Genomic DNA, 23807 nt, shown 5'->3' on the forward strand with positions numbered 1-23807 from the left:
TTTTATGTGTTGGAAGCTGCCCAAAGTGGCTGGGGTAATCCAGGCAGATGGGTGAGGTGGTATTATTATTATTATTATTATTATTATTATTATTATTATTATTATTATTATCATTATCATTATTATTATTAACAACAACTCCCCATTACTCCTGAATGCTGGCCATTCTGGCTGAGTTGCAGTCCTAAACACCTGGAGGGCACCACTGGGTTAGCGCACTGGGCTAGGATCTGGGTGGGGGGCAGAGTCCCAAATCCCCTGGTGCTCAGCCCTCCTGAAGTTCCCCTGGGCAGACACTGCCTCTCTCTCAGCCCAGCCTGCCTCACAGGGTTGTTGGGAGAGGATAACATGAAAACTTGTGGACATCCAACAAAGCGAAATGCTGGAAGATTCGGGGCAGATGGAAGGAAGTCCTCTCTGCTGCAGGACGCAGCAGCGATGGCCGCTGCCTTGGGTGCTTTTAAGAGAGGATTGATGGCAGATTCACGCAAGAGAAGATGGCTATCGATGGCAACCAGCCATGAGGCTTCCGGACAGCGGTTGCTGAAAAGCGCAGGAGGGGAGAGGGCTCGTGCGGTGGGGTCCTGCTTGGGGGCTTCCCCTGTGAGAAGAGGAGGCTGGGCTCGGGGGGGGGGGCACTGACCTGATCCTGCAGCCAGGCTCTTCTTATATTCCTAGGCTAGTGGGGGGGGGAAGAGAATTGCACACACCACCTTGAGCTGCTTGGAGGAAAAGCAGAATATAAATGTTGTGATGATGATGATGCTCTGGGGTGGGGAAGCCCCTTCCTGGCTCCCTCCGAGCGCGTGTGCCTGCCGCCTCTTGCCTGCCGGGTGACCCCGATGAGCTCAGCCCTGGGAAGAGGCCGGCGGGAAGGTTCAAGGGCAGGCCAGCGGCTGCTCTCCAAATGACTCTCTGCGTGGTTGGGCTCTTGGCGTGACTCACCTGCCTGCAGGGCCCCCCCCCCCTGGGAACCTCCTGCTTCTCACAGCCAGAGGGAAACGGAGCCCCCCGGGAGAGGAAGTGGCACCACCTGCTGGTTGCAGCGGCTGCGCGAGGGGAGGGGGGGGGGGCAAACGTGCACTTCCCCAAAGCGGCGGTGGGATGAGAAATGCGCCTCCGGTGCCCCCCCTCCACAAAACACGTCGAGCAAAGAAGACAGCCCAGTGGCTGCCCTTTTCTCACTGCCTCAACAACCCATTTATGGAGAGGGGCTTCCCCCATCTCCTGCTACCCCATACAGAACACACCAAAGCAGACTAGTCCTCAGTGAGGAAGAGGTCTCGGGCAGCACTTGCTGTTTGGGCGGGGCGTACGGAGGGGCAGCTCGGCTGAGCCCAGGCCTGGAGATTCGTGTGGCTTTTTGTTGACACCGTGCTCTGCTTTGCAACTGTTAATGCATTATTATATTGAAATGTTGTTTTATTTTAAATCTGTGCGTTCTCATAGAGCTGCTTGCCATGGGAAAGCAGCATGCAAATAAAGTCACAATGATAAGGCTGAAGATTGTTCACGCATTTCGATCTGAAACACTCGGGTGCCGCCCTGCAGCAAAACTTCCCAGGGAAAGCTGATGACGGGAGGTTTGTGAAGAGGGCACCCTGAGCTCCTTTTCTAAGTAACTCTGATTCTGGGGGTGGGGAAGCGCCCCAAAAGCAGGCAATATGAATAAAAGCAAGGCCACATCTATAGGAAGGACAGAAGGACACAAGGTCATCCATCCATCACATTTAGAATTTACCGAATGGTAAAGTCGCTCCTGAATGTGGTATCTAAAACTAAAAATTAAGAATAATTTTATTAATTATATATCCCACCCTTCTGACTTGGTTGCCCCAGCCACTCTGGGCGGCTTCCAACAAAAAAGAAAAACACTGTAAAACTTCAAACATTAAAAGCTTCCCTGATAGCTAAATGGTTATCAGACTTCGAAAGGCTGGTTTCGCAAGATTAGGTTCATCGGTTTTGTTGAAACAAATAATTAAACTAGCTAGCTGTAATTGGATTTCAAATAAATGCACAAGCAATTGTTACCGCTTTGAATTTTATTGTGTAATAATTTTCCTGAGTGTGTTGTGCATATTGCTATTCTGAATCATGCTTCTTACGGGGTAGGGTAGGGGGCCTTGAGCTTGTGGAACAAAGGGGGCAGGAGCCCCCTCAAAATTTGGGAACCACCAGCCTAATCCTTTATAGGAACCTGCAGCAGATCCCCCAAAAGGGGGCCATCTAACGCAGCATCCTCTGCATCACCAACACTCTCCTCGCCTGCGACTCCCAGCAAGCAGGATCTGGAGGTGTTTGCAGTCTCCCCCAGGGGAAGCAGAGAACAGCTATCGTGCCGAGGAGCCACTGACAGCAACAGCCCCAGCTCTGAGCGCCAGTCCATCTGGCCCTGATCCGGGGGGCTGGGGCTCAGCGCTCGGCACCTGAGCCCCAGGATCCCTGGTGGGAATGAGGGCAGGCACCAAATAAGGGCAGGATTCCAGCACAGCTGCTCTGGTAGGGCTGGGATTAGGAGGAGGAGGAGGGGCTGCTTCCAGTTAAAAATGGTTACTTCAGGTTTGGAAGCAGCACTCTGGTATCTGTTCTTTATCAAGCGAGGAGGCAAACTTTCCCCTCGGCAGCCGCGGCGCATCTGCGGAGCAGAGAAGAAGGGTCGGCGGAACCAGCACGGGGCAGCGGAAGGACAAGGCTTGTTTCTTTGCCAGGGGACCGGATGCGGGAGGGGAGGAAGCAGCGCCACGGATGTCAGGGTGGGGGGCAGTTTGGGTGGCGGCTAAAAAAAAAGGAAGACGGAGGAGCGGAGGGAGCAGATGCACCCAGGGACAAACCCAGCAGGGCTCAGCAGAGACGTGTCTGCCTGACCGGTTGGCACAGGAGCCCCCTCCAGGCGCCCTTTCCCGGGGCAGCCATCAGGCCTCCCTTGGGGAATGCGTGGGCCAGCCCCTGCCACGGAGAGCAGAGCTTCCTCCGACCTCCTGAACGCTCACAAACATCAGGAGAGGCCTGGAGCAGCAGCTGGATCAGGCCCTCTTGCTGCGCATCCTGTTCTCACAGTGGCCAAGCAGATGCCCCCATGGGGCCTGGGGAACCGGAGGCAACAGCCGCCGTGTTGTTCCCACTTGGAATTCCAAGCCAATTTTCATAAAGGATGTTTTGGGGGAAAATCAGAACATTGTGCATTTATTGCCACCCATCCTGATAGCCTGTGATGAAGGGCGGGGTGCATATCTTTTAATACACAAATTAATAAAACCAATGTATTGTGATTTAGTTATTCACTTTTTAAAAATCAAACAGTAGCACAGCAGACTTAAGCAGAGCAACCTGGGACTGGCCCTAGAATTCAATATCTTAAACCTCTTGGTTCCTTCTTTCAAAAGAAAAAATAGGCTCCTAGTCCTGATGGTTATTGATAAACTGGGGTGCATGTGGGGAACATTGAGGGAGGGAATGGATTCAGAAGCCAGAGAGGGAATGGGGAGGATCCTGAGTGGCTGTGGCTACAGAGGGGAGAAGAAACAAGCAAATATACCAGTAAGCCAATAAGCAGGGCACAAAAATGGGGCAGTTTCTCAGTTTGCACACACACAAGCACAACACAACCACAATGCAACTGGCTGCAAATGCCTGCAAAGCCCTTGGAGCTGAGGGCCTCTGCAGAATGGGATCCTGCCTGGTCCTCTCCTGGGTCAAGGGAGCCTGGCACCCTCTTGCCATGCCCAGCGGCCCACCTCTCCAGCCAACCAACTACCCAGAAGTCACAGCAACCTGCTTTCTCTCCTCTCTTTTGAAATTACGACGCTGAGCCTCTTTTCTCTCTTTTTTTGGCCTTTGCGTGCCTGGAAACTCTCGCTTCACCTCGCCCCGGCCTCCTTGTGGGTGGCAGCGAAAGGTCAAGTGGGGCCGGAAGGAAGGGGAAGGGGGGCAGGCTCCACGCAAGGCTGCCCTGAAGAGGGCTGCAGGCAGCAAGGAGCTCAGCCCCGGCAGGGAGCAGGAGCAGCACTCGGTGGGACGGTTTCCCCAAAAGCCTGTTTCGCTCCCGAGACGCAGAGAAGCCGAGAGGAGGGGTGGGTGCAGCTGGTGGCTGGGAGGCGGAAGAGGATGGGGGGTGAGCCAGGCGCTGCCTCCAGCGCAAGGCGCTGCGTGCCGAGAGTCACGTCCCCAAGCCCGCGGGGGCCGGGCATGTGGTTTCCACGTCTAACCAGCCCAACTGCAGCCTGGCACCCGCGGCTTCCTCCTCGGAGAACTTCTCTCTCCGTTAGAGGAAAGAGACCAAACCTCAGGGCTCGAAACAAAAACACGCGCCTGGCGTAAGAATAAAAGCTGAGGGGTGGTTTTGGTGACCGGGTCAAAGGAGCTCGAGGAGGTGGAGGGAGAGAGAGATGCGGCACACACAGCAGCGCTCTGGGTTGCCCGTCACGGCACCAGCGAAGGAGGCTGGGGGGAGTGGAGCCTCTCTCTCTCTCTCTCTCTCGCCTGGGAACCTGCTTCAGAAACAGAAAGGAGGGGGGAACCCCCCAGCACTCGCTGAGTCAACCTCCAGGGCTTTTGGCAATTGCTCTCTGCAGGCCTGGCACAGCAGGCCAAAAGGACAGTGCTGTCCCTGCCGGCAGGGCACCCCCAGGGTGACCCCGAGTCAGTGGGATTCCAGGGACGTGCAAGTCTGGGCAGGTGGGTGGGTGTGAAAAGGAGCCCCCCCTCGAGGCCAGGCTCCAGTGCTATGAAGTAAGAGCTGTTTGAGTGTGGAAGGGACTCCCCTTGGGAGGTGGTCGACTCTCCTTCAACAGAGCTTGGATGGCCATCTGTCAGGGATGCTTTAGCTGAGATTCCTGCATTGCAGGGGGCTGGACTAGATGGCCACAAAGGGTACCTTCCTACACTACAATTCTATTAAATAAAAAAATTCCTCCAGTAGCACCTTAAAGACCAACTAAGTTTTTATTTTGGTATGAGCTTTCGTGTGCATGCAATACAATTCTATTGTTCTGTGAAAGCCCACTTGCCAAGGCATCCCTGGGAACCTCCATGAGCCCAACAGGCAAATGGCTTAAAGGAACAGTTGCGCACCAACTCCGGTGTGACACTGATTGGCAGAAGGAGGGCTAGAGGTCAGGGGCAGAGAGCACCTGCTGGGCATGCAGAAGGTCCCCGGCTCAATCCTTGGCAGCATCTCCAAGAAAGGCTGGGAAATGCTCCTTGCCCGACACCCTGCTGCCAGCCTGTGTAGGTAACACAGAGCTAGTTTGACTTGGAATGGGAGCCACCAACCCTTCTTCTTGATCCTCTGCTGGCCTCCTTCCTGCCAACCTGCCCCTTTGCTTCTGCCCAGATGCTTCCTTGGAATAGGGCAACATATTGGCAAGGCCCCGGATCTCTCAGCCCAAAGCACCCACCGCAAAGCAGCCAACCTACTCAGCACCCAAAATGTCGTTCCAAAGGCTGGAAGGGCCAAGGTACTCCCCCCCCCAACCCCAACCCCCATCACTGCAAGTTGTATCATCATATTACATTTACACCCCACCTTCTTTCCTCCAAAGAGCTCAAGGTGGTCATACAGTTCTCCTTCCCACCTCCCATTTTATTCACACAACAACCCTGTGAGGTAGGGTCAGACCGAAACTGAGTGATTGTCTTCCAAAGTCACCCGGTGAGCTTCATGACAGAGGGCGGATTTGAACCCGGGTCTCTCCCAGGTCCTGGTCCAATACTGCTGTTGTTGTTATTATTGCTACTACTGAATCGTACATTAAATGCTTCTCTGTGCCGTGAGCCACCTCAAACATTTATTGGGAAGAAACACCTTTAGCAAAGGAAGTTATTCTGAGCTGGGGGGGGGGGGCGGGGTCAGAATAAGAGTGCCTGAAGGCCGTACATGTCCCAGTTGACTGGGGTTGGCCTAATCCTGCGGACAGCCTGCCTCCTCTGCACCTTGGAGCCCCTCCTGCCCCAGCGGGGACCAGAGCACCCGCATGACTTTGGGCGTGTGAGAGTGGAGGCAAGGCCTTGTCCCCACGTGCTCCACAAGACACTCTCCCCCAAGGCAGCTCGGGACGGGGGTGGGTGGGAAGGGAGAAGTGGCCGGGGACACCCCTGCCACAGACAGACCCGCCTCTGCATTCTGCTGGCTCCAGTTCCCCAGTCAGTTGCTCAGGGCAGAGCATCTCAGCGGAAGAGGGTTGCCCCCCCCCCCAACATGTCAGCCTGTCCTGCATAGCAAGAAGAGCAGCGCCATCCAGTGGCCAGAGGGAGCCCAGCGGCGGCAGAAACTCCTCTCGGCCGACTTGTACACGTATGTACCCTGTTTCTCATATTTTAAGACATACCCATAAAATAAGCCATAGCAGGATTTTTAAGCATTCAAGGAATATAAGCCATACCCCGAAAATAAGACATAGTGATAGGCACAGCAGCAATACCGGCCATGGAAGGAGGAGGAGGAAAAATATAAGACATCCCCTGAAAATAAGCCATAGTGTGTTTTTTTGAGGAAAAATAAATATAAGACATGTCTTATAATATGAGAAACACGGTATACACACTCATCTACCCATTCTTGGGAGAAAAGCAATGACAAACCTAGACAGCATCTTAAAAAGCAGAGACATCACCTTGCCGACAAAGGTCTGTATAGTTAAAGCTATTGGTTTTCCCAGTTGTGATGTATGGAAGTGAGAGCTGGACCATAAAGAAGGCTGATCGCCGAAGAATTGATGCTTTTGAATTATGGTGCTGGAGGAGACTCTTGAGAGTCCCATGGACTGCAAGAAGATCAAACCTCTCCATTCTGAAGGAAATCAGCCCTGAGTGCTCACTGGAAGGACAGATCCTGAAGCCGAGGCTCCAATACTTTGGCCACCTCATGAGAAGACTCCCTGGAAAAGACCCTGATGTTGGGAAAGATGGAGGGCACTAGGAGAAGGGGACGGCAGAGGACGAGATGGTTGGACAGTGTTCTCGAAGCTACGAACATGAGTCTGGCCAAACTGCGGGAGGCAGTGGAAGACAGGAGTGCCTGGCGTGCTCTGGTCCATGGGGTCACGAAGAGTCGGACACGACTAAACAACAACAACAACCCATCCTGGGAAGTCGTGCGGTGCAGCGGTGGGAGTGCCAGCAGACGAGGGCCTGGGAGAGACCAGGGTTCAAGCTCAGCCCAAGTCCCTCAGCCTAACCCACCTCATGGGGTTGCTGCGGGGATTAAACGAGGAGGGCGGGGAATGTTGGGAGCTCCTGGGAGGAAAAGGTGGGGCATAAAGGCAATCACCAAACCAACCCTGCAAGGGGTAACACTCTTTACATGATGCTACATGGATTTCAGCCACACGGCCAGTACTCACATCGCTGGGGCTGAGGCTGCCGAGGCCGTTGTCCTGCTCCGAGTCTCGCCCGGACTCGTGCCCCTGGCTGGTGCGGGGGTGCGAGGGGTGGATCCAGAGCTCCAGGCGGGTGGCATCATCCCCGGAAGGCCGGAAGGCCGACTTCTTGCCTTTACTCTGCCGGCTGGGGCTCTTCTTCTGCTCCACCTGCTCCACCTGCACAGGGAGGGAGAGGCGCTGCGGGTCAGGCTGGGGGCTCCTGGGCAGAGAGGGAGGCTGGGGGCGAGGAAAGGGGTCCGGAGCCCTCAGCCCACCCCTTACCTTCCGCTTGGTCTCCTCGAAGAGGCTCATGAGGCTCTCCTTGGCAGTCAGGATGGGGTTGCTGGCCGCAAGACTGCGCATGTAGTAGTAGACGGCATCCAGCTTCCTCCTCTGCAGGGACAACAACAGGAAGATCCCCTTACAAGATAGTACCCTACAGAGGGGCAATGGGGGGGGGGGGAGATACAAAGGGACCACCCTCCTTCTTGCTGAGAAAGGGGAGGTGGCAATGGAAGGCGAGGGGCAGATGAAGCTTCTAGGTCTGCAACAAACATAAGCCCCACGGGATTAAGGTCTTTGCCAGGGGCCAAACTCTCAGAACATCAGAAGAGCCTGCTGGATCAAGCCAATGGCCCAGCATCCTGTTTGTTCTCGCAGTGGCTGAACAAGTTGCCCGTAGGGAACCAGCAGACAGGATTCAAAGACCAGAGCCCCCTCCCCTCCTGTAATCTCCAGCAAGTGGCATCCAGAAGCATTGCTGCCTCTGACCGTGGAGGCAGAGCAGAACCACTGGAGCCAGTGAGCGGCCTGATACTGAAAGTTTTGCTGCTATTTCTTTCAGCTACATTGGTCTGTATTTACAATTCTGAGTTATCATAAGATGGCCAAGGATTGGCAATTTTCCTATGCCTTAGTTACCGTATGTCTGTGGTAGGTGAAGCTTTGTGCTTGTTTGGTGAATAATTACCAGTGTTTCTCCGAAAATAAGACACCGTCTTATATTAATTTTTCCTCAAAAAAAAAAAAAAAAAAAACACACACATACACACACACACACACTATGGCTTATTTTCAGGGGATGTCTCATTTTTTTCCTCCTCCTCCTGCTGCGGCCGGCATTGCTGCTGCGCCTATCACTATGTCTTATTTTCAGGGTATGGCTTATATTCCTTGAATACTTAAAAATCCTGCTATGGCTTATTTTATGGCTACGTCTTATTTTTTGGAGAAACGGGGTATATAGAAATACTTTATGCTATAAATGTTCTTGTAAGGATGCGTAAAAAATATTTTTCACATTGATATTCTTCAGTAAATTGCATTGTGTTATTATCTTCCTTAGTGGGTGGTGCAAATTCTGAATGATGATTTATGGGGTAGGGGGGGTCCTGAGAATACGTTTTAGAACCAAGGGCTTGGGGCCCTGAAAAAGTTTGGGAACCACTGCTCTAGACTCTCTTACAAAGGAACTCCTGCTAGCTCACAGAATGGAGAGTAGCCTCTCCCAACCCTGCAACCTTAACACGTTTTTGGACTACAACGCCCATCAGTCCCATCCACCGCTGATGGGAGTTGTAGTCCAAAACATCAAAAGGTACGCCAGGTTGGGGAAGACCAACACAGTCAAGTATTTTCCAGTGGTGCTAATAAGGACCTCAATCAGAACTGAAGTGTGTGGCTCCTAATAAATGGCACATATATTTCTGGGCACCTTACGCTGATCGAGGGAGGGGGAGCAGGACGCCCCGTTTCTGACAGTCACACAGATGTGACTCAGCCGCATCTAGGGCTGCATCCTTTAGAGCTGGGTCTGCTTAGCTCAGTGCTGTCTATGCTGACTGGCAGCCGTGGCTCTCGAAGGTCTCAGGCAGGGAGCCCTTCCCAGTCTTGCCAGGCATGGAGCCCAAGACATTCTGCACACAAACCTGGCACCTTGGCTACCCGGCAGCTGGTCTAGCTGGTTTAATTAATTTAATAACATTTAGATATTCCTTGCTTTAAAAAAAACAAAGAGATTTATAAAAAAGGAAAAAAACCAACAAGAAAAAAATAGCAACAGTAAGTACAGACTTTTTGAAGTTAAAATAACGACAGACTAAAACCGCATGAAAACTCGTGCCAACTTTCAAAAATCAATTTAATCATTGGTTAGCCTTCCACCAGAACAAGGACACGCCTTCCTAGCACCATGGTCTATCTACACAATGTACGATTTGGCCATGATAACCCTCACCCAGCAAACGTCCTCATGCCAAGGCACTTGCAATGGGTTTTAAGTACAGGGGCCTGAAAATAAACGAGGAACTTGCAGCACCCTCAGATCTTTGGACCAGAAGCTGTGCTGTATGGTCACACTGCAGGAATAAAAAGCGAGCAGCCCCCCGCCCAGGGGAAAAACAAAAAGGTTGTTACCCCAGTGAGAGAGGGGGAGAAGGAAGCAGGTGGGGGGCAGAAAGAGAATGAGATTGAAGATAAAATGTTGGGAATACAGCAGGGGGGGGAAAGGGTTGAGTAAAATTTAGAATGGGACAGAGCAGGAGTGGGGTGAGGAGGAACTGAGATGACTTTTATAGGTGGATAAAACACGGTTTGAACTCGGAATGCATTAAGGAGCTGGCTGAAATCTCTGGAGACATCGATTCCAAGGAAAGGGGGTAGATTTAGTCTTGAGGGTGGGAATAAAATGGGGGGAAGGTCTTGAAAATTAATTATGAATATTTTTGGGTAAAAGGGTAGAGAATATTGGGCAATAAAGGTAAAGAGAAGTATGAAGGGTAAACGGTTAAAAAGAAGTTGTAAATTGGAAGAAAGAAGGTAATCTTAGATTTGGAAACTGCAATAATTAGTGATTAACAAGGAACTCAAGAAGGGGAAATGAGGAAGTCTGAAATGTTTAAATTAGAAATTGGAAAATATGATCATGTCTTATGTCTTTTTATTTTGGGTTTTTTCTTTCTATTTTTCCTTCACTCTTCTATACAAAATGAATAAGAATTATTTAAGAATAAGGTTATGAAATGGGAGACAAGACGTAATTTCATGATGTCTAGCTAAGATTTGGAAATGGTAAGAGTTAATTATTAATAAGGACTGTAAGAAAGGGAAGTGAAGAAGTTTGAAGAAATAAGATGTGATAATATTGTCATTTTTGTTTTTTGTATTTCTTTTTTAAATTTTTATCTTTTTCTTTTTTTCTCTATGTAAAATTCAATAAAAATTATTTTAAAAAATAAAAATAAATAAAAAGCGAGCAAACTCCGTACACCTAAGGAACCTTATTGAGAGATGTTTGAGGAATTATCCATTTCTGTCAGTAAGTGAAAAAGAAGTGATGCCCACAGTTTCATAAACGCTTATAAAGTCTGCTAATAATTATTTTTGACAGCTGAATTAATTCGTCTAATGAAATATTAGCAATTTGGGAAAGAGCTGCCATGCATCTGAAACACTGGCAAAATAATTAAGAAATGTGAGCATTTTTCATGTGTGAAGGCAGCCGATGGTTCTCCTGGTGCCGTGAGGCTCACAACCCTCCTGTGCCTGGACCACCCCGGCTCCCTCCCTCCCTGCATCTCTCTTACCGTGTAGACAGCCAAGAGGGCCAGCTGGTTGTACGGGCGTCCGTTCTTGGGGGCGATGTGCTGGGCCTTCAAGTACCAGCTGGGGAGGCAAGAGAGCAGAGTGACCGGCAGGCTAGGCTGCATCGGGGCAGGAGACCCTGGAGCGGAGAGGTTCTGCCAGTGGCTGTGGCAGAGACGGGGACACCGTGACCCTTCAGGCAGCCCAAGGCTCAGACCTCAGCTCCGGCAGGGCCAATCGTCAAGGGTGCCAGAAGCACAGGGAGCTGCCCGATTCCCAGTCAGACCCAGACTCTAACTAACTCAGCATCATTGCACTGACTGGCAGCAGCTTTCCAGGGTTTCAGGAAGGAGTCTCTTTCCCCCTACCTGGAGAGGCCACTGGGGATTGAACCTGGGGAGTTGGGAATTCCAGCCATATCTGAAGTGTGGCCCATGCAAGGAAGTTCTCCAAGAACCCCTCTGGTCCTCTCTCCTTTCAAAACCGACGTTGGTTATCCAGCCCTTGACTTAACTCCTTCCCCACCACTGGCACAACGTCCCCAAAGTATGTTGTAACTGCACCTGCTCACAGCAACCCCTTTGCCCCTTCCCTTCCGTCTACTCAACTTTCTCAACGTTTAGACTGCAGGCTCCTGGAAGAAGGGCGGGAGTGGCTCTCCAGGACGGTCTCAGGCAGGGGAACAACCGCAGCCCTGACTGGAGATTGAACCTGGGGCCTTCTGCATGCAAAGCAGGTGTTCTGCAACTGAGCTACAGCCCTTTCCTGAAGACAGAGAACTGGAGGAAGCTGCCTTGTACTGAGTCGGACCAGCTGAGTATTGACCACATTCACTCTCCAGGGTTTCTGAATAGGGACCTGAACTTGGGACCTTCTCGACACAAAGGAGGTGCTCTACCCCATGAAGCGACGCAGTTCCTTCCCCTCCAGAGGGGCCTGGCATATGACGCAGAGAGGCAGATGCCCCCCAGGACTTCCTCCCTCCCTACCTGCGTGCCTTTCCGTAGTTGGCCGTGTCGCTGCTTTGCTCTCGGTATCTGCAGATGTCTCCTTGGCAGATCAGGCTCCTCTGGGCACTGATGAGGGCGTATTTCACCTGGGGGGAGAGGACACAAGCCCATCAGTTGCTGGTGAACAACCCAGGAGCAAAGGAGGGAGGGAAGGAGAGCTGGGGAGAGGCCTTTGCCTGAATCCAAAAACTCTCCCCTTGTATTTTAGATGGAGGCTGTGAGTGGCAAGTCTAGTGTTCCAAAGGATATTTGCAACCCAAACAACACACACACACACACACACACATTTTAGAAATGATGTTGTTCCTTGCCCCCCCCCCCCGCAAGATTAAGCACCTGCCCCTTGCTGAGTGATGGAAAAAGGCAGGACTTTGGTTCCAGCATCCTGGTTCATTTTTGACAGGGGCAAAAGGAGATTTGATCTCCAGCTTAAAACGCACACACAGCCAGGCTTCAGCACGCCTGCTTCCTTCCCCAGGGAAGACTGCTGAGCTCCCCTGTGCCCAAAGAGGGGGGGTCTCCTTTACCGTCCACCTTCCAGGGACACCCGAGGGTCTGGTCAACACAGCTTCCCTCTGACATGCCCAGGCCCTAGCCAGGACTCACCACCTTCCGCAGGGGTTTGCTGCGCACAGCCATGCCGTCCATGTAGTCCTCCAGCTTGAACTGGTACGTCCCTTGCAGCTTCTGCAGCAAACCGTCGAAGAAATCGCTGCCCTGAGACCCGGGAGAGAGAAAGTGAAGAGGGATGCAGGAGAGAGAGTGAGTGGACGTGGCAGGAGTACTTGAAGAATACATGCCCCGGATTCAGAATCTTCTGATGGAATAACGGCACCCAAAAGAAGAGCCCTGCTGGATTCGACGCAAAGCCTGTCTAGCTCAGCATCCAATGCACCTGCGCTTCTCGCATTGCAGGGGGCTGGACTAGATGACCACTGGGGTGCTTTCCAACTCTATTAGCCTATGATTCTACCTCCAGTTCAGAGCAATCCTAACCGCCTTGGGTCCCCCCACCCCACCCCCACCAAGAATAGACTTGGGAAGAAGCTGGTTCACTAACCAACTCCTGGGATTCCACTACGGTCCTTCTGGGGGCCCACAAGCAAGAGTGCAGCCTTGGGATCTCCCAACACAGGCTGTTTATGCCATAAAGTGGGGAGGGGTCCAGAGCCTTTGTGCGCTCAGCACTCGTCTGTGGGCCACAAGCAGCTTTGTGATCGGCCTGAAGCTGGAGTCATAAGAACGTCAGAAATCCATGCAGCTGGATCTGGCGTCCAGCATCCTACTCAGAGCAGACAACCGGATGCCCCCAAAGCAAAGTCCACAAGCAAGACTCCCTGCAACTGGATTCAGACGCCTCCTGCCTCCAACAGGGGAGGGAGAAGGCAGGCTTAGCCACCCCCATGAAGGTGTCTCATTTTTATTAATTTATCAAAGCCATCAGTACAAATGTAATAGGAGCCCTACAACAGCCAGATCGGGCCAAAGGGGGCCCATCTAGTCCAGCCTCCTGTCCTCACGGTGGCCAATCAGACGCCCCAGCGGGAAGTGTGCAAGCAGGAGCTGAGGGCAACAGCTGAGCTCTCGCCACTTGTGCTTCCCAGGAGAGGCTGGCTGCTGGTGACAGTGCAGAAGGCGCACCAGGAGGTTTTGCTTGGGCTACCACAGCCTGGCCTGGCCTGGCCTGGCCTGTTGCCCTCCAGACAGTTTGGGATCCGATGGCTATGCTGGCAGGGGCTGATGGGAGTTGTAGTCCAAAATATCCAGAGGGCTGCCAGGTTGGGCAAGGCTAGGCTGCAAAACATTTCTGACTTTATACACTCTTTGCTGTGTGTTGGGGGGCAGACAAAGCTTTTTCTTCCTTACATAAGGGGGTCACCATGCTAACCTAAGCTTTTCATTTCTGTGTGCTTTTAAAACCACCACATTTGGGGCCAGGCGTATGACCCCGACCCTTGGGACAGTGCTTTCCCCCCACCCCTGGCGCCAGGCCGGAGGGCTCAGTCTCAGGCATCCTTACCTCGTCCAGGATCTGGAGCAGCTTGGTGCGGATCTCCTGGGCGTTCTCCCCAAGGGGATCCTTGAGCAGCTGCCGGAACTTCTCGATCACCTGGTAGAAGGCGTTCTTCCACAGCAGCTGGTCCACGTTCTGGGCGTCAGCAAACTCGATGTCGGTCAGCAGGCAGCGCTTGTACAGCTGCAGCATCTCCACCCTGGAAAGGGGCACAGCTAAGCCCAAGGGCTTCCGCCTCAAACACCCCCCCCCCTTACAGTCCACCTCTTCCAGAGGACTCTACTCAGTCAGACCCACGATGAGACTTGGGGCAAATGCAAGAGGAGCTCGGTGGCTGAGTGGGACCAAAGACTCGCCTGAGTTCAGCACCCCATTTCCCCCAAAATGGCCAACCAGAGGCCTCTTCTGGAAAGTCCATAATAGCACCCCCCCCCAAACTGTTTTGACTCCCCAGGCAAAAGCAGCAGCTTGCTTCTCCATGATAGATTCCACAGACGGAACTTATCGTCTTCCGCTATCCAGCTTAACCCCCTTTTAAAGCCTCCTTGGACATCTTCTGACAATGAACCCCATTAATTAGCAATGCCCTGTTTTGGAGTACAGGCAAAAGACATTATTTGCCTAGGCTTCCAGTTTTTAACTGGGAGGGCAGCTGGATACGTCCATTATTACATTGGTGGCTGTGCTCACCCTTTAAGAGGAGAGAATAGGACTTGTTCCTTTTGAATGGATGTTTGGACCAGTATTATAGGTTTCGTTTACTGTTGTTTTTGATCTCAATGTCTTTGTTTTTGTTGTGTAAGTCACTTTAAGACACGCAAATGCAAAATGCAACTAATGAATATAAAAGCAATAATGACCTGTGAAAAGGCCTTCCTTTCACTCCTTTCATGTTCTCATAAATGAATGGAGGGCAAGGCTACCAATGGCTGCTAGCCACCTTGACTATGTTACACCTCCGCTGCCCATTGATTTGTATTCTGCCTTTTCCTCCACGGAGTTCAAGGTGGCCTACATGGTTCTCCTGCTCCTCATTTAATCCTCACAACAACCCTGTGAGGCAGGTTAGGCTGGGAGACAGTGACTCGCAGAGTGACTCAGCCAGTGAGCTTCATGGCTAAGAGGGGATTTGAACCCTGTTCTCCCAGGTCTAGTCCGATGCCACACTGGCTCTTTCCCAAGCGCCTGGAGGTCAGTTTCCTGGGAATCTGAAATGGGGAGAACACTGCTGTTGTGCTCAGGTCCCGCTTGCTTTTGGCCTTCCCTTTGGTGGCATCTGGGGGGCCACTGTGAGGAGAGGATGGTGGACACGATGGACCCCTCTTGGCATGACCCAGCAGCTAGGCTGCATCCTCATGGCGAAAGTTGAAGAGCACCCGCTGTGGTTTCCCCGGCAAGCTGCCTGGCTCTTACAGCGGCAGGTGAAAGCAGCTGTGGTGCCAAGACCCCTCCGCAAACCCACCTCTGGCCAACCAGCTCCCTCCCTCTCCGCCAGCACCCACCCTCATCCAAGCCCTCGCACCTGAGCTGCCCCATCTTCTCCAGGCCCTCAGGGCTGAGCCGGTCCCTGGACAGGAGGTTGCTTAGCTGCTGCTCCAGGTTGCTGGCTTCGCGGAGGACCTTGCTGAGATCCTGCTGCTGCAGGCTGCGCACCTGCTGCTCCATCTCGGGGCTGAGAGGCCCAGCCAGGAGGGGGCTGCACAGGTAGGGCTCGGCCTGCCCTGGGTAGCCTGGCGGGTAATAGGTGCCCGGGTAAACCCCGTTAATGGCACCGACCTGATAGGGCAGGGAGTACCCGGCGTAGGGATAGGAGGGGGCTTGGCCTGCCGCCCGCCCGTAGTAGTAGGGGTTGTCCGAGTTCTGGAAGCGGTAGTAGGAGGCCTGGGCCTGGCGGGTGTCCCCCCGGGGCGGAGGGGCCGCCTCGTCGTCCGTGTCGAGGAAGTGCAGCTGGGAAGCCTGGCTCTTCAGGGCCGGCTTCTGCTCGGGGTTGTTGGGGTCCCACAGCCGGCGGGCAGTGCCCCCTCTGCCCCTCCCCCTGGTCCCTTTGCCCAGGCCACCGCTGAAGAGGAGCCGGGGCCCTGAGTGGGGGGCTTCGGGGGAGCCAGCACCACTGGCGGTGAGGTCCGTGTTGGCCGGGAGGACCAGGATGCCGCGCCCCCTGCCCTGGGGCTCCCGGCCGGAAGAGCCCTTCCCGACTTCGGCTGCCTCCGTGGAATCGCTCAGGCTGGCTTCCGAGGGCTTCCGCTTGCGCCACTCTGCCTCGGGGGGCTCCCCCCGCCCACCCCCCCTGCTGCCCTTGGCTTCCCGCCCGCTGGCGCCCCGGGAGAGCCAGCCGTGCTCCAGGCGTCTCTTGGCTGCCTCCGAGTCCCTGCTGGAGCCCCGGGCTGCCTCGGCCTCCTCCTCTTCCGCCTTGTCCTCATCCAGGGAGTCTGTGGAGGAGGCAGAGAGCTGCTTCCGGGGACGGGGCCTCTCCTTGGGTGGCTCCTGGCGCTTCCGCCCGGCCTCTGCCTCCCCGCGGGCCCCGTCGGCGCTGTTGTTGCTCCCGGCCGAGCTGGTGCTGCAGGTGCGGTAGCGGTTCCGCCGCTTGTCCGAGCGCGAGTAGCGCTTTGGGGTGCTCTGGACCTTGCTCTGGGCAGCTGCCTCCTCGCCGCCTCCTTTCCGGACCCGCTCGGCCCGCCTGCCCTTCTCCCCGCCACGGAGAGGCTTGGCCCCCTCCCGGCTCAGGCCCCCTTCCTGCCCCTCAGGGGCCGCTGGCTTCCTGCAGCCCTTCCCAGCGTCCCTTTCGGGCTCTTCGCCCCGCTCCCCCTTTGCGGGGGGCTCCTCGGCCGCCAGCTGGGGGGCAGCGGGCTCCTTGGAGGGGACCTGCAGGCGCTTCCCTGGCTGGTAGATCTGCTGGTCAGGCTTCTTGGCTCGCCGGATGATGCGAGGACACCACTCCTCAGGGGAGACCCCTGGATCTTGCGGAGCCCCAGCCTCGCCAGGCCCGTCCAAGAGGCCGTTGGGCTGCTGCTGCTGGCTGCTTGCTCTGGGAGGGTCCTGAGGGGCCGGGGGCTCTTCCCTGCTGGGAGCAAGGGGAGCTCCTCTGTCGCCAGCCAGGGCGCCTCCCTTGGCCTCCTCCTGCTTGGCTGAGAAGCTGAGCTTGTTCCGCAGGCGGGAGAGGCCCGGCTTGTAGATCTCGAGGTCAGGGCGCCGATTGTCCTTGCGGTGGCGAGGCTCCTTTGTGGTCTCTGCAGAGAAGGAAAAACACAAGGAGATGGTCAGCCTCAGAGCGGGTAAGAAGCACCAGTGGAAATCAGGGAGAAGGGACTGGGACATGGTTAGGGGCTTTGCCTAGGGAGCACGAGAGCCAAAGAGGCAGGGGAAACAGTGAGCTGGGACCAACACATAGCAGGACCAGCACAGGCTCAGGAGGAAAGATGTCTGACTAGCAGACCTGGTGCCAATTGGCTTCCCATCGGAGCCAGACGGCTGGCTCAACTCAGTACGGCTAACATACACTGGAAGAGCCTCTAGAGCAGTGATGGCCAAACCGGGCCCTTCAGCTGTTTGGAGACTACAATTCCCATCATCCCTGACCACTGGTCCTGCTACCTAGGGATGATGGAAGTTGTAGTCCAAAAACAGCTGGAGGGCCCAATTTGGCCATCACTGCTCTGGAGCATTTCAAGCAGGACTCTCTCATAGGGCAGAGAGTGGGAATGTTATTTGTCAAGTAGCACAGCTCCCTATCACTCAGGGAGAACTGGAAGCACCCCCTGCCTGACGTCCTGGAGAGCTGCTGCCAGACAATGTCGGCAATACTGAGCTGGGTGGACATTTCCCTACGGACATGAGTGTGTTTATTTCTGACCCACCCGCTTGGCCCCCACAGGCCTCCCCACCACTTCTTTGGGGTTCACCAAGTGGCTGCTTGGCCACCTCACTAAACTAACATTGACAGTGACAAACTTGGGTTTCTCTTTTAATTTGCCCCCCCCCCCCCGTGCGTGGCGCTTCCCACCCCATCCCACCCAAACGGCCACTTCCATGGAGACGTATTGTCATAAAGCTTCCCAGAATGCCGCCTCTGCCCTGCCAGGTGCTCTTTTTTCCAGACACAAAGTATTTCTCACAGGCTTCTCCCCACATGCGCCCCCCCGCCCCATAGGAACCTCTTTGTGCCAATTCATTCAGGAAGCCAGAACGGACCTCCCACGGGGGAGAACATCCGGAGAGTAGCAGGGGGCTCCCACTGGTTGGCTCCCTGTGCCATTGCCAGCTCAAAGGCTGCCAGGAATGCCAGGTGGCCCTGCTCAGGTGTTCTGGGCTGGCAGGGATCGGAACCCCGGAGGAAGCAGTGCCCGTGGCAACAGAGCCTTGGTGGGGCGGGGTTCCAGAACCTTCCGGCCAAGGGGAACACTGGAAAAAACAGGACTGCTGGGGGGGGAGGAAGATGGCTCAGCTTCTGGAGTATTGGCTGAATGTGAGCGCGCAAGACCATAAGAACAGCCTAGGGGACCAGGTGAGTGGCTCATCTAGTCCAGTACCTTCTCATAGCAGCCAGCTAGATGCCCACAAACAGGATCTGAGCCAGGAACCCTCTCTCTCCTCCTGTGGTTTCCAACCACTGGTGTTCAGAACCATTGCTGCCTCCAACTGTGGAAGCAGAGCATAGCCATCATGGCAAGCAGCCCTCTTCTCCATGAACTTGTCTAATGAAAACATAAGAAGAGTCTGCTGGATCAGGCCAAGGGTGGTCCATGTAGTACAGCAACTCAGAAGCTACTTCTTCTGGATCAGCCCAAAGGCCCACCCAGGATCTGATTTCTAGCTACAGCCAGCCAAGGCAACTCCAGAAAGCTCAAAAGCAGGTCGTGATGGGCAACCCTTTTCCCTATTAGTTCCTAGATCTGGGTGCTTAGAGATATACCGCCTCTAAACAGAGAGGCGCCATTTGCTGCTAAGGGCCACCACCACCAGGCCTTAGACCAGGCATAGGCAACCTTGGCTCTCCAGATGTTTTGGAACTACAACTCCCATGATCCCTGACCACTGGCCCTGTTGGCTAGGGATCATGGAAGTTGTAGTTCCAAAACATCTGGAGAGCCAAGGTTGCCTATGCCCGCCTTAGACTTACAAGTGAAGTGTAAGAAAACATTTGTAAACCAGCACAAAGCAAGCAGCCAAGTCGGTAGCAATATACTGTACTACGATTCTTGTTTTAATGGATGTAGGATTTGATTTCTTTTGTTCCGTACTGTTCTTTTCTCAACTTTAGTTTTTATACTAATAGGAAAAAGCGGGATGCAAACAATAGACTAAAATGAACAGTCTCCCCAACTCCAGCATTTCCAACCGCAAATGGAAAAAGTACCGTACTTTTCCGTCTATAGGTCGCCCCCATGTATAAGACGCCCCCTATTTTGGGGGCCTCAAAATTTAGAAAATAGGGGGATTAAGCTTTGGGGGAGGAATGCTGAAAATCGCTCACCCACCAGAACGCAGCATACAACTGCTTGCGTTGCTGACAATTGCCGCTTCAAATCTTGGGCTCGCGCTTCATTCCAGTGGGTGAGCGATATCTGCTGCCCGATCGCAGCCAACGGCTGCCAATCACACTCTCACTTGCTGCAACAAGGGCAGCCGTCTATTGGCTGCCGCAGCGGAATCAGGCAGGCTAATGGCGGCGATTGGGCAGCTGCGACGTGAGCGGCTGTGTCACAGTGGCCGGAGTAGGCTACTTCAGAGTAACGACGCTACGCAGCTCTGCATTTTATTCTTTTATTGGTGCTGCGTATTTACAGTGCTGAAGTCATTGCTATTTACACGGAGTGATGTGGTCAGTCGGTTTCAGAACCTCCGAATGACTTTTGGCGCGTCTTTCCCCAACACAAAAGCCTTGGAAGCCCCATCCTCTTTCCCCTCCTCTTTCTGCGTAATTCCGGAGTTGGGGGGATGGGTCTCCCCCCCTTACTTGCCCCTTCCTGTCCCACCTGGGACCCTGGCTCCGCTACCTTGCCTGAGCCTCGGACCCGACTTCCTGCTTCCCCACTGGAATCGGAGCTCCCTCTGCTTTCCCCTGTGCTCGGTGATGGGCTTGAACTCAGGAGGGGAGGGACTTCGTGATATCCCCTGTCCCTCACAGGCTGTGTGCTGTGTTCTGGCGGGTGAGCAATTTTCGGCATCCCAACAATCAAGTGGCCAATCGCCGCTTACAAGCTCGGGCTCACGCCAAAAAAAAAATTCACTTGTCCCCCCTCAGCACTACCCGTGTATAAGACTATCCTAAAATTTGAACCTCATTTTTGGGTTAAAAAAGCTCGTCTTATACATAGAAAAATATGGGGAATAAAAAGCAAAAGCCCAGCAAGGCACCCAGGCTTCCCATCATCCCATCCTCAAGGAACAGTAAGGTGAGTACACAACCCACTCCATAGAAACTGGCCCCCTGAATGTCAGGAACTTTAGGATGACAGCTGAGCTTTGTATTCCAGGCAGGACTTCACTATAGACTGCAGAGGGGAGAAGCAATGTGGTCCACAGGCTGGAGAGCTGGATTCAAGTTCTACCAGCTCTTCAGAGGAGTTCCTGGCTGGCTGTGAGCAACGTCTCCGTCTCTCAGCCTCAGTTTGCTGCAAGCCACCATCCACAATGAGAGAATCCTGCTTGCAGCCAGCTTCCATCATATTTTCTTGAAAATCAGATTTACAGCCCAATCAATGAAAGCCTGGCTCTATACGTGTCTATCACCAGTTTAAATACAGCCTTAATGAAACTTATGTGAGAGGAAACAGCCACAACCCAATGCAAGAACTATATGTTCGCTGTCTTGGGATGGTGGACAAAAAAGTGCATTATATATCAGGGAGGGTCTTGATCAGGGGTTCCCAAACTAAGGCCCGGGGGTCGGATCCGGCCCAATCGCCTTCTCAATCCGGCCCGTGGACGGTCTGGAAATCAGCATGTTTTTACATGAGTAGAATGTATCCTTTTATTTAAAATGCATTCTCTGGGTTATATGTGGGGCCTGCCTGGTATTTTTACATGAGTAGAATGTGTCCTTTTATTTTAAATGCATCTTTGGGTTATTTGTGGGGCATAAGAATTTGTTCATATTCCCCCCAAAAAAATATAGTCCGGCCCCCCACAAGGTCTTAAGGACAGTGGACCGGCCCCCTGCTGAAAAAGTTTGCTGACCACAGGACCTCGTCTCAAGCCCGATATATGACAAAAGCCCACTGTAGTCTCAAATGGGATACATTCTGTGCCAGCCTGTTTTCCACCCAACCTGTTTGTTTCACTTCCATGCCTGCACCCCATCTTAGGGGGAGGCCCTTCTCTTGATCCTGCCACCCTCACAGGCACGCTTTGTGTGGATGCAGGAGAGGGGCTTCCCAGTGGCTGCTGCTCCCCCAGACAACTCTGGAGCTCCCTTCCTAGAGAGATTAAAGCTGGTTTCCTCCTTGCTGTCCTCCGGAGGGTGGGTGAAGACCTTTCTCCACAGGCCTTTGGGGAACTGACTGCTTTTGGTATCTGAAGAAGTGTGCATGCACACGAAAGCTCATACCAATGACAAACTTAGTTGGTCTCTAAGGTGCAACTGGAATACATTTTTTTTTTGCTTTTAAGGAAACAGCTCTTAATACTTTTGACTGACTGTCCTTTCCCACAAGGCCCCAGGGCGAATCGCAACTCCAAGCACAACTTCAAAACTACTTGCAATTTGCTTTGCTTTGTTACTGCTTGTAGTATAATAGATCAAGTTTCTTTCAAACATAGCTCTAACTCCATTGATGTTTTAATCATTAAAAAACCCCAATTATGGCCTTTTATGTTTTTCAAACATGATGCATGTATTTTATGCATTGGCAAGTTTTTAATGTTTTATTATGCTTTTATATGTGTTGGAAGTCATCCAGAGTGGGTGGGGTATGAATAATAAAAAAATATTATTATTACTATCATTCTCTTCACGTATTCTTTGCTTCCCCGCTGTGTTTTGTTTTTAATCTTTCGTGAGCCGCCATGAGGGAAAGGCGGGCTGCCAATGAATAAATAGAATAAAAACGAAAAACCCCACGAAGATAAAATATAGAATAACGAGGAGGATGAGGGTGACCATGGTGGCGATAACGATCCCCTCACGGTAAGAATAACGGCCGAGAGGTGAAAACCGCGACAACCACCACCACGCGGTGGTAACGACAACAAGCTCCCCGCAAACTCACGTGTCGGCGGGCCGTGAGGAGGCGCCCCCGCCCGGCGCGCGTCTCCTCTCCTCTCCTCCCCCCGCCACGCCCCCTCGGGCCCGTTCCCACGGAGCGAAGCCCCGGGCGCGCGCCTCCCCTCCCGCAGCGCGCCCCCGCCCGACGCGCCCACCTGGTCCTCCGCTGCCCCTGGCCGCCCCCGCGGAGGCCGCCGCCTCCGCCGCCGCCAGGACGCCCCTCCTCAGCTCCGCCGCCGAGACGCGGACCCGCTCGAGCTCCGCCGCCGCCGCCATTTTGGCTCCCCGGGAAACAAAACGGGCGGACGGCGGCCGACGCGGGACAAGCCGCGCCGCGGGCGAAAGCGAGAGCGAGGGGCGGAACGGAACGCGCAGGCGCAGCCTCTACAGAGGGAAGGAGGGGCGGGAAGCAGCTCTCGGGTCTCGAAAGCGCTTCGCCTTTGCCACGCCCACTGGACCACGTGGCCTGCCAGGATGCGTAGAGAAAATAAAGGGTAGAGTAGCAACTCAGTTCTCAGGGTGGACGAAAAACGGGACGCCGGAGCCTACGGTTAAAGTTCCGGCCTCTCTCGCTTCCTAGCCTGCAATCCGGGAGAGCCTTTTTGCTGCCAGCCGGTGCGGGAAATACTGTGCTAGACGGCCTCAGTATAAGGCAGCATCCTGCGCTCCTGTTTAAACCAACCTTGTATCTAGAACATTGAGGACTAGATTCCTATTTCATTCCCCACCCCCCAAGAAAAAAAACATGAAATGAGATTTTTGGGCAGCACGTTCAACTGGTTTAATTTTTAAAAGGTGGTCGCAGAGAGGAATTCCTGCTCTGTCTAGAGCAGGCATCCCCAAACTGTGGCCCTCCAGATGTTTTGGCCTGCAACTCCCATGATCCCTAGCTAACAGGACCAGTGGTTGGGGAAGATGGGAATTGTAGTCCAAAACATCTGGAGGGCCAAAGTTTGGGGATGCCTGGTCTAGAGGGATAACGAAGGAGGAATGGAAAAACGAGGATTTAAAATGGCGTTGCACCTGTTTCCCCTTCTAGCGGGGTGCATGCTCTCTCAAGCCAGCCAAAAGGTTATGGTGATGGCTCCCATCCCCCCTGGCAGAAAACAGGCCAGGCTGACTGGGGCCAATGAGCTGAAGGCCCAAACAGCTGTAGATAGCAAGGGAGAGCCCTCTCCTCCATGCATTTGCCTGAGCCTCTTTGAAAGCCACCCCGTTGGAGGCCCTCACTGCCTCTGGTGGGAGAGAGTTCCATAGTTTAACTATTCAGCGCAGCTGAAACGCAATTTTGGAAAACCTCGAGGGCTGATATTTTTACAGAGATTTGAGCTAAAAGAGTTTTGCTCTTACTTTTTGCAGGGGAAGGGAGTGTGGTGTGGAGATACATGCTGCTACCATCTGAAGGCAGCCCTGTTTAGGAAAGTTTTTAATGTTTGAAGTTTTATTCTGTTTTAATATTCTGTTGGGAGCCGCCCAGAGTGGCTGGGGAAACCCAGCCAGATGAGCGGGCTATAAATATTATTATTATCATTATCATCATCATTACCACATCCCATCCCCGGATGCCCCCATTGCTCTCTCTAGCCAAGAAAGAAACAACATGGTGTCGGAAGGAGCTGACAAAATCTGGGACATAA

The 23807-nt window shown here is 53.4% G+C and overlaps 1 protein-coding gene across 1 annotated transcript in view; it reads right to left on the reverse strand.

The window, feature by feature from the left end:
• SMG6 (SMG6 nonsense mediated mRNA decay factor) overlaps positions 1 to 22560 on the reverse strand; it is a gene marked incomplete in the record, with an annotated part of 89883 nt that extends 67323 nt beyond the window's left edge. The window contains 8 exon segments of the mRNA XM_060283101.1: positions 7344 to 7538; positions 7644 to 7754; positions 10946 to 11024; positions 11933 to 12039; positions 12560 to 12670; positions 13974 to 14166; positions 15490 to 17194; positions 22326 to 22560. Coding sequence (XP_060139084.1) covers positions 7344 to 7538; positions 7644 to 7754; positions 10946 to 11024; positions 11933 to 12039; positions 12560 to 12670; positions 13974 to 14166; positions 15490 to 17194; positions 22326 to 22446 — 2622 coding nt within the window.
• Positions 22561 to 23807: the final 1247 nt, after the last annotated feature.

This window comes from Zootoca vivipara, chromosome 15, assembly GCF_963506605.1.
Source record: "Zootoca vivipara chromosome 15, rZooViv1.1, whole genome shotgun sequence".
Classification (NCBI taxonomy): Eukaryota; Metazoa; Chordata; class Lepidosauria; order Squamata; family Lacertidae; genus Zootoca; species Zootoca vivipara.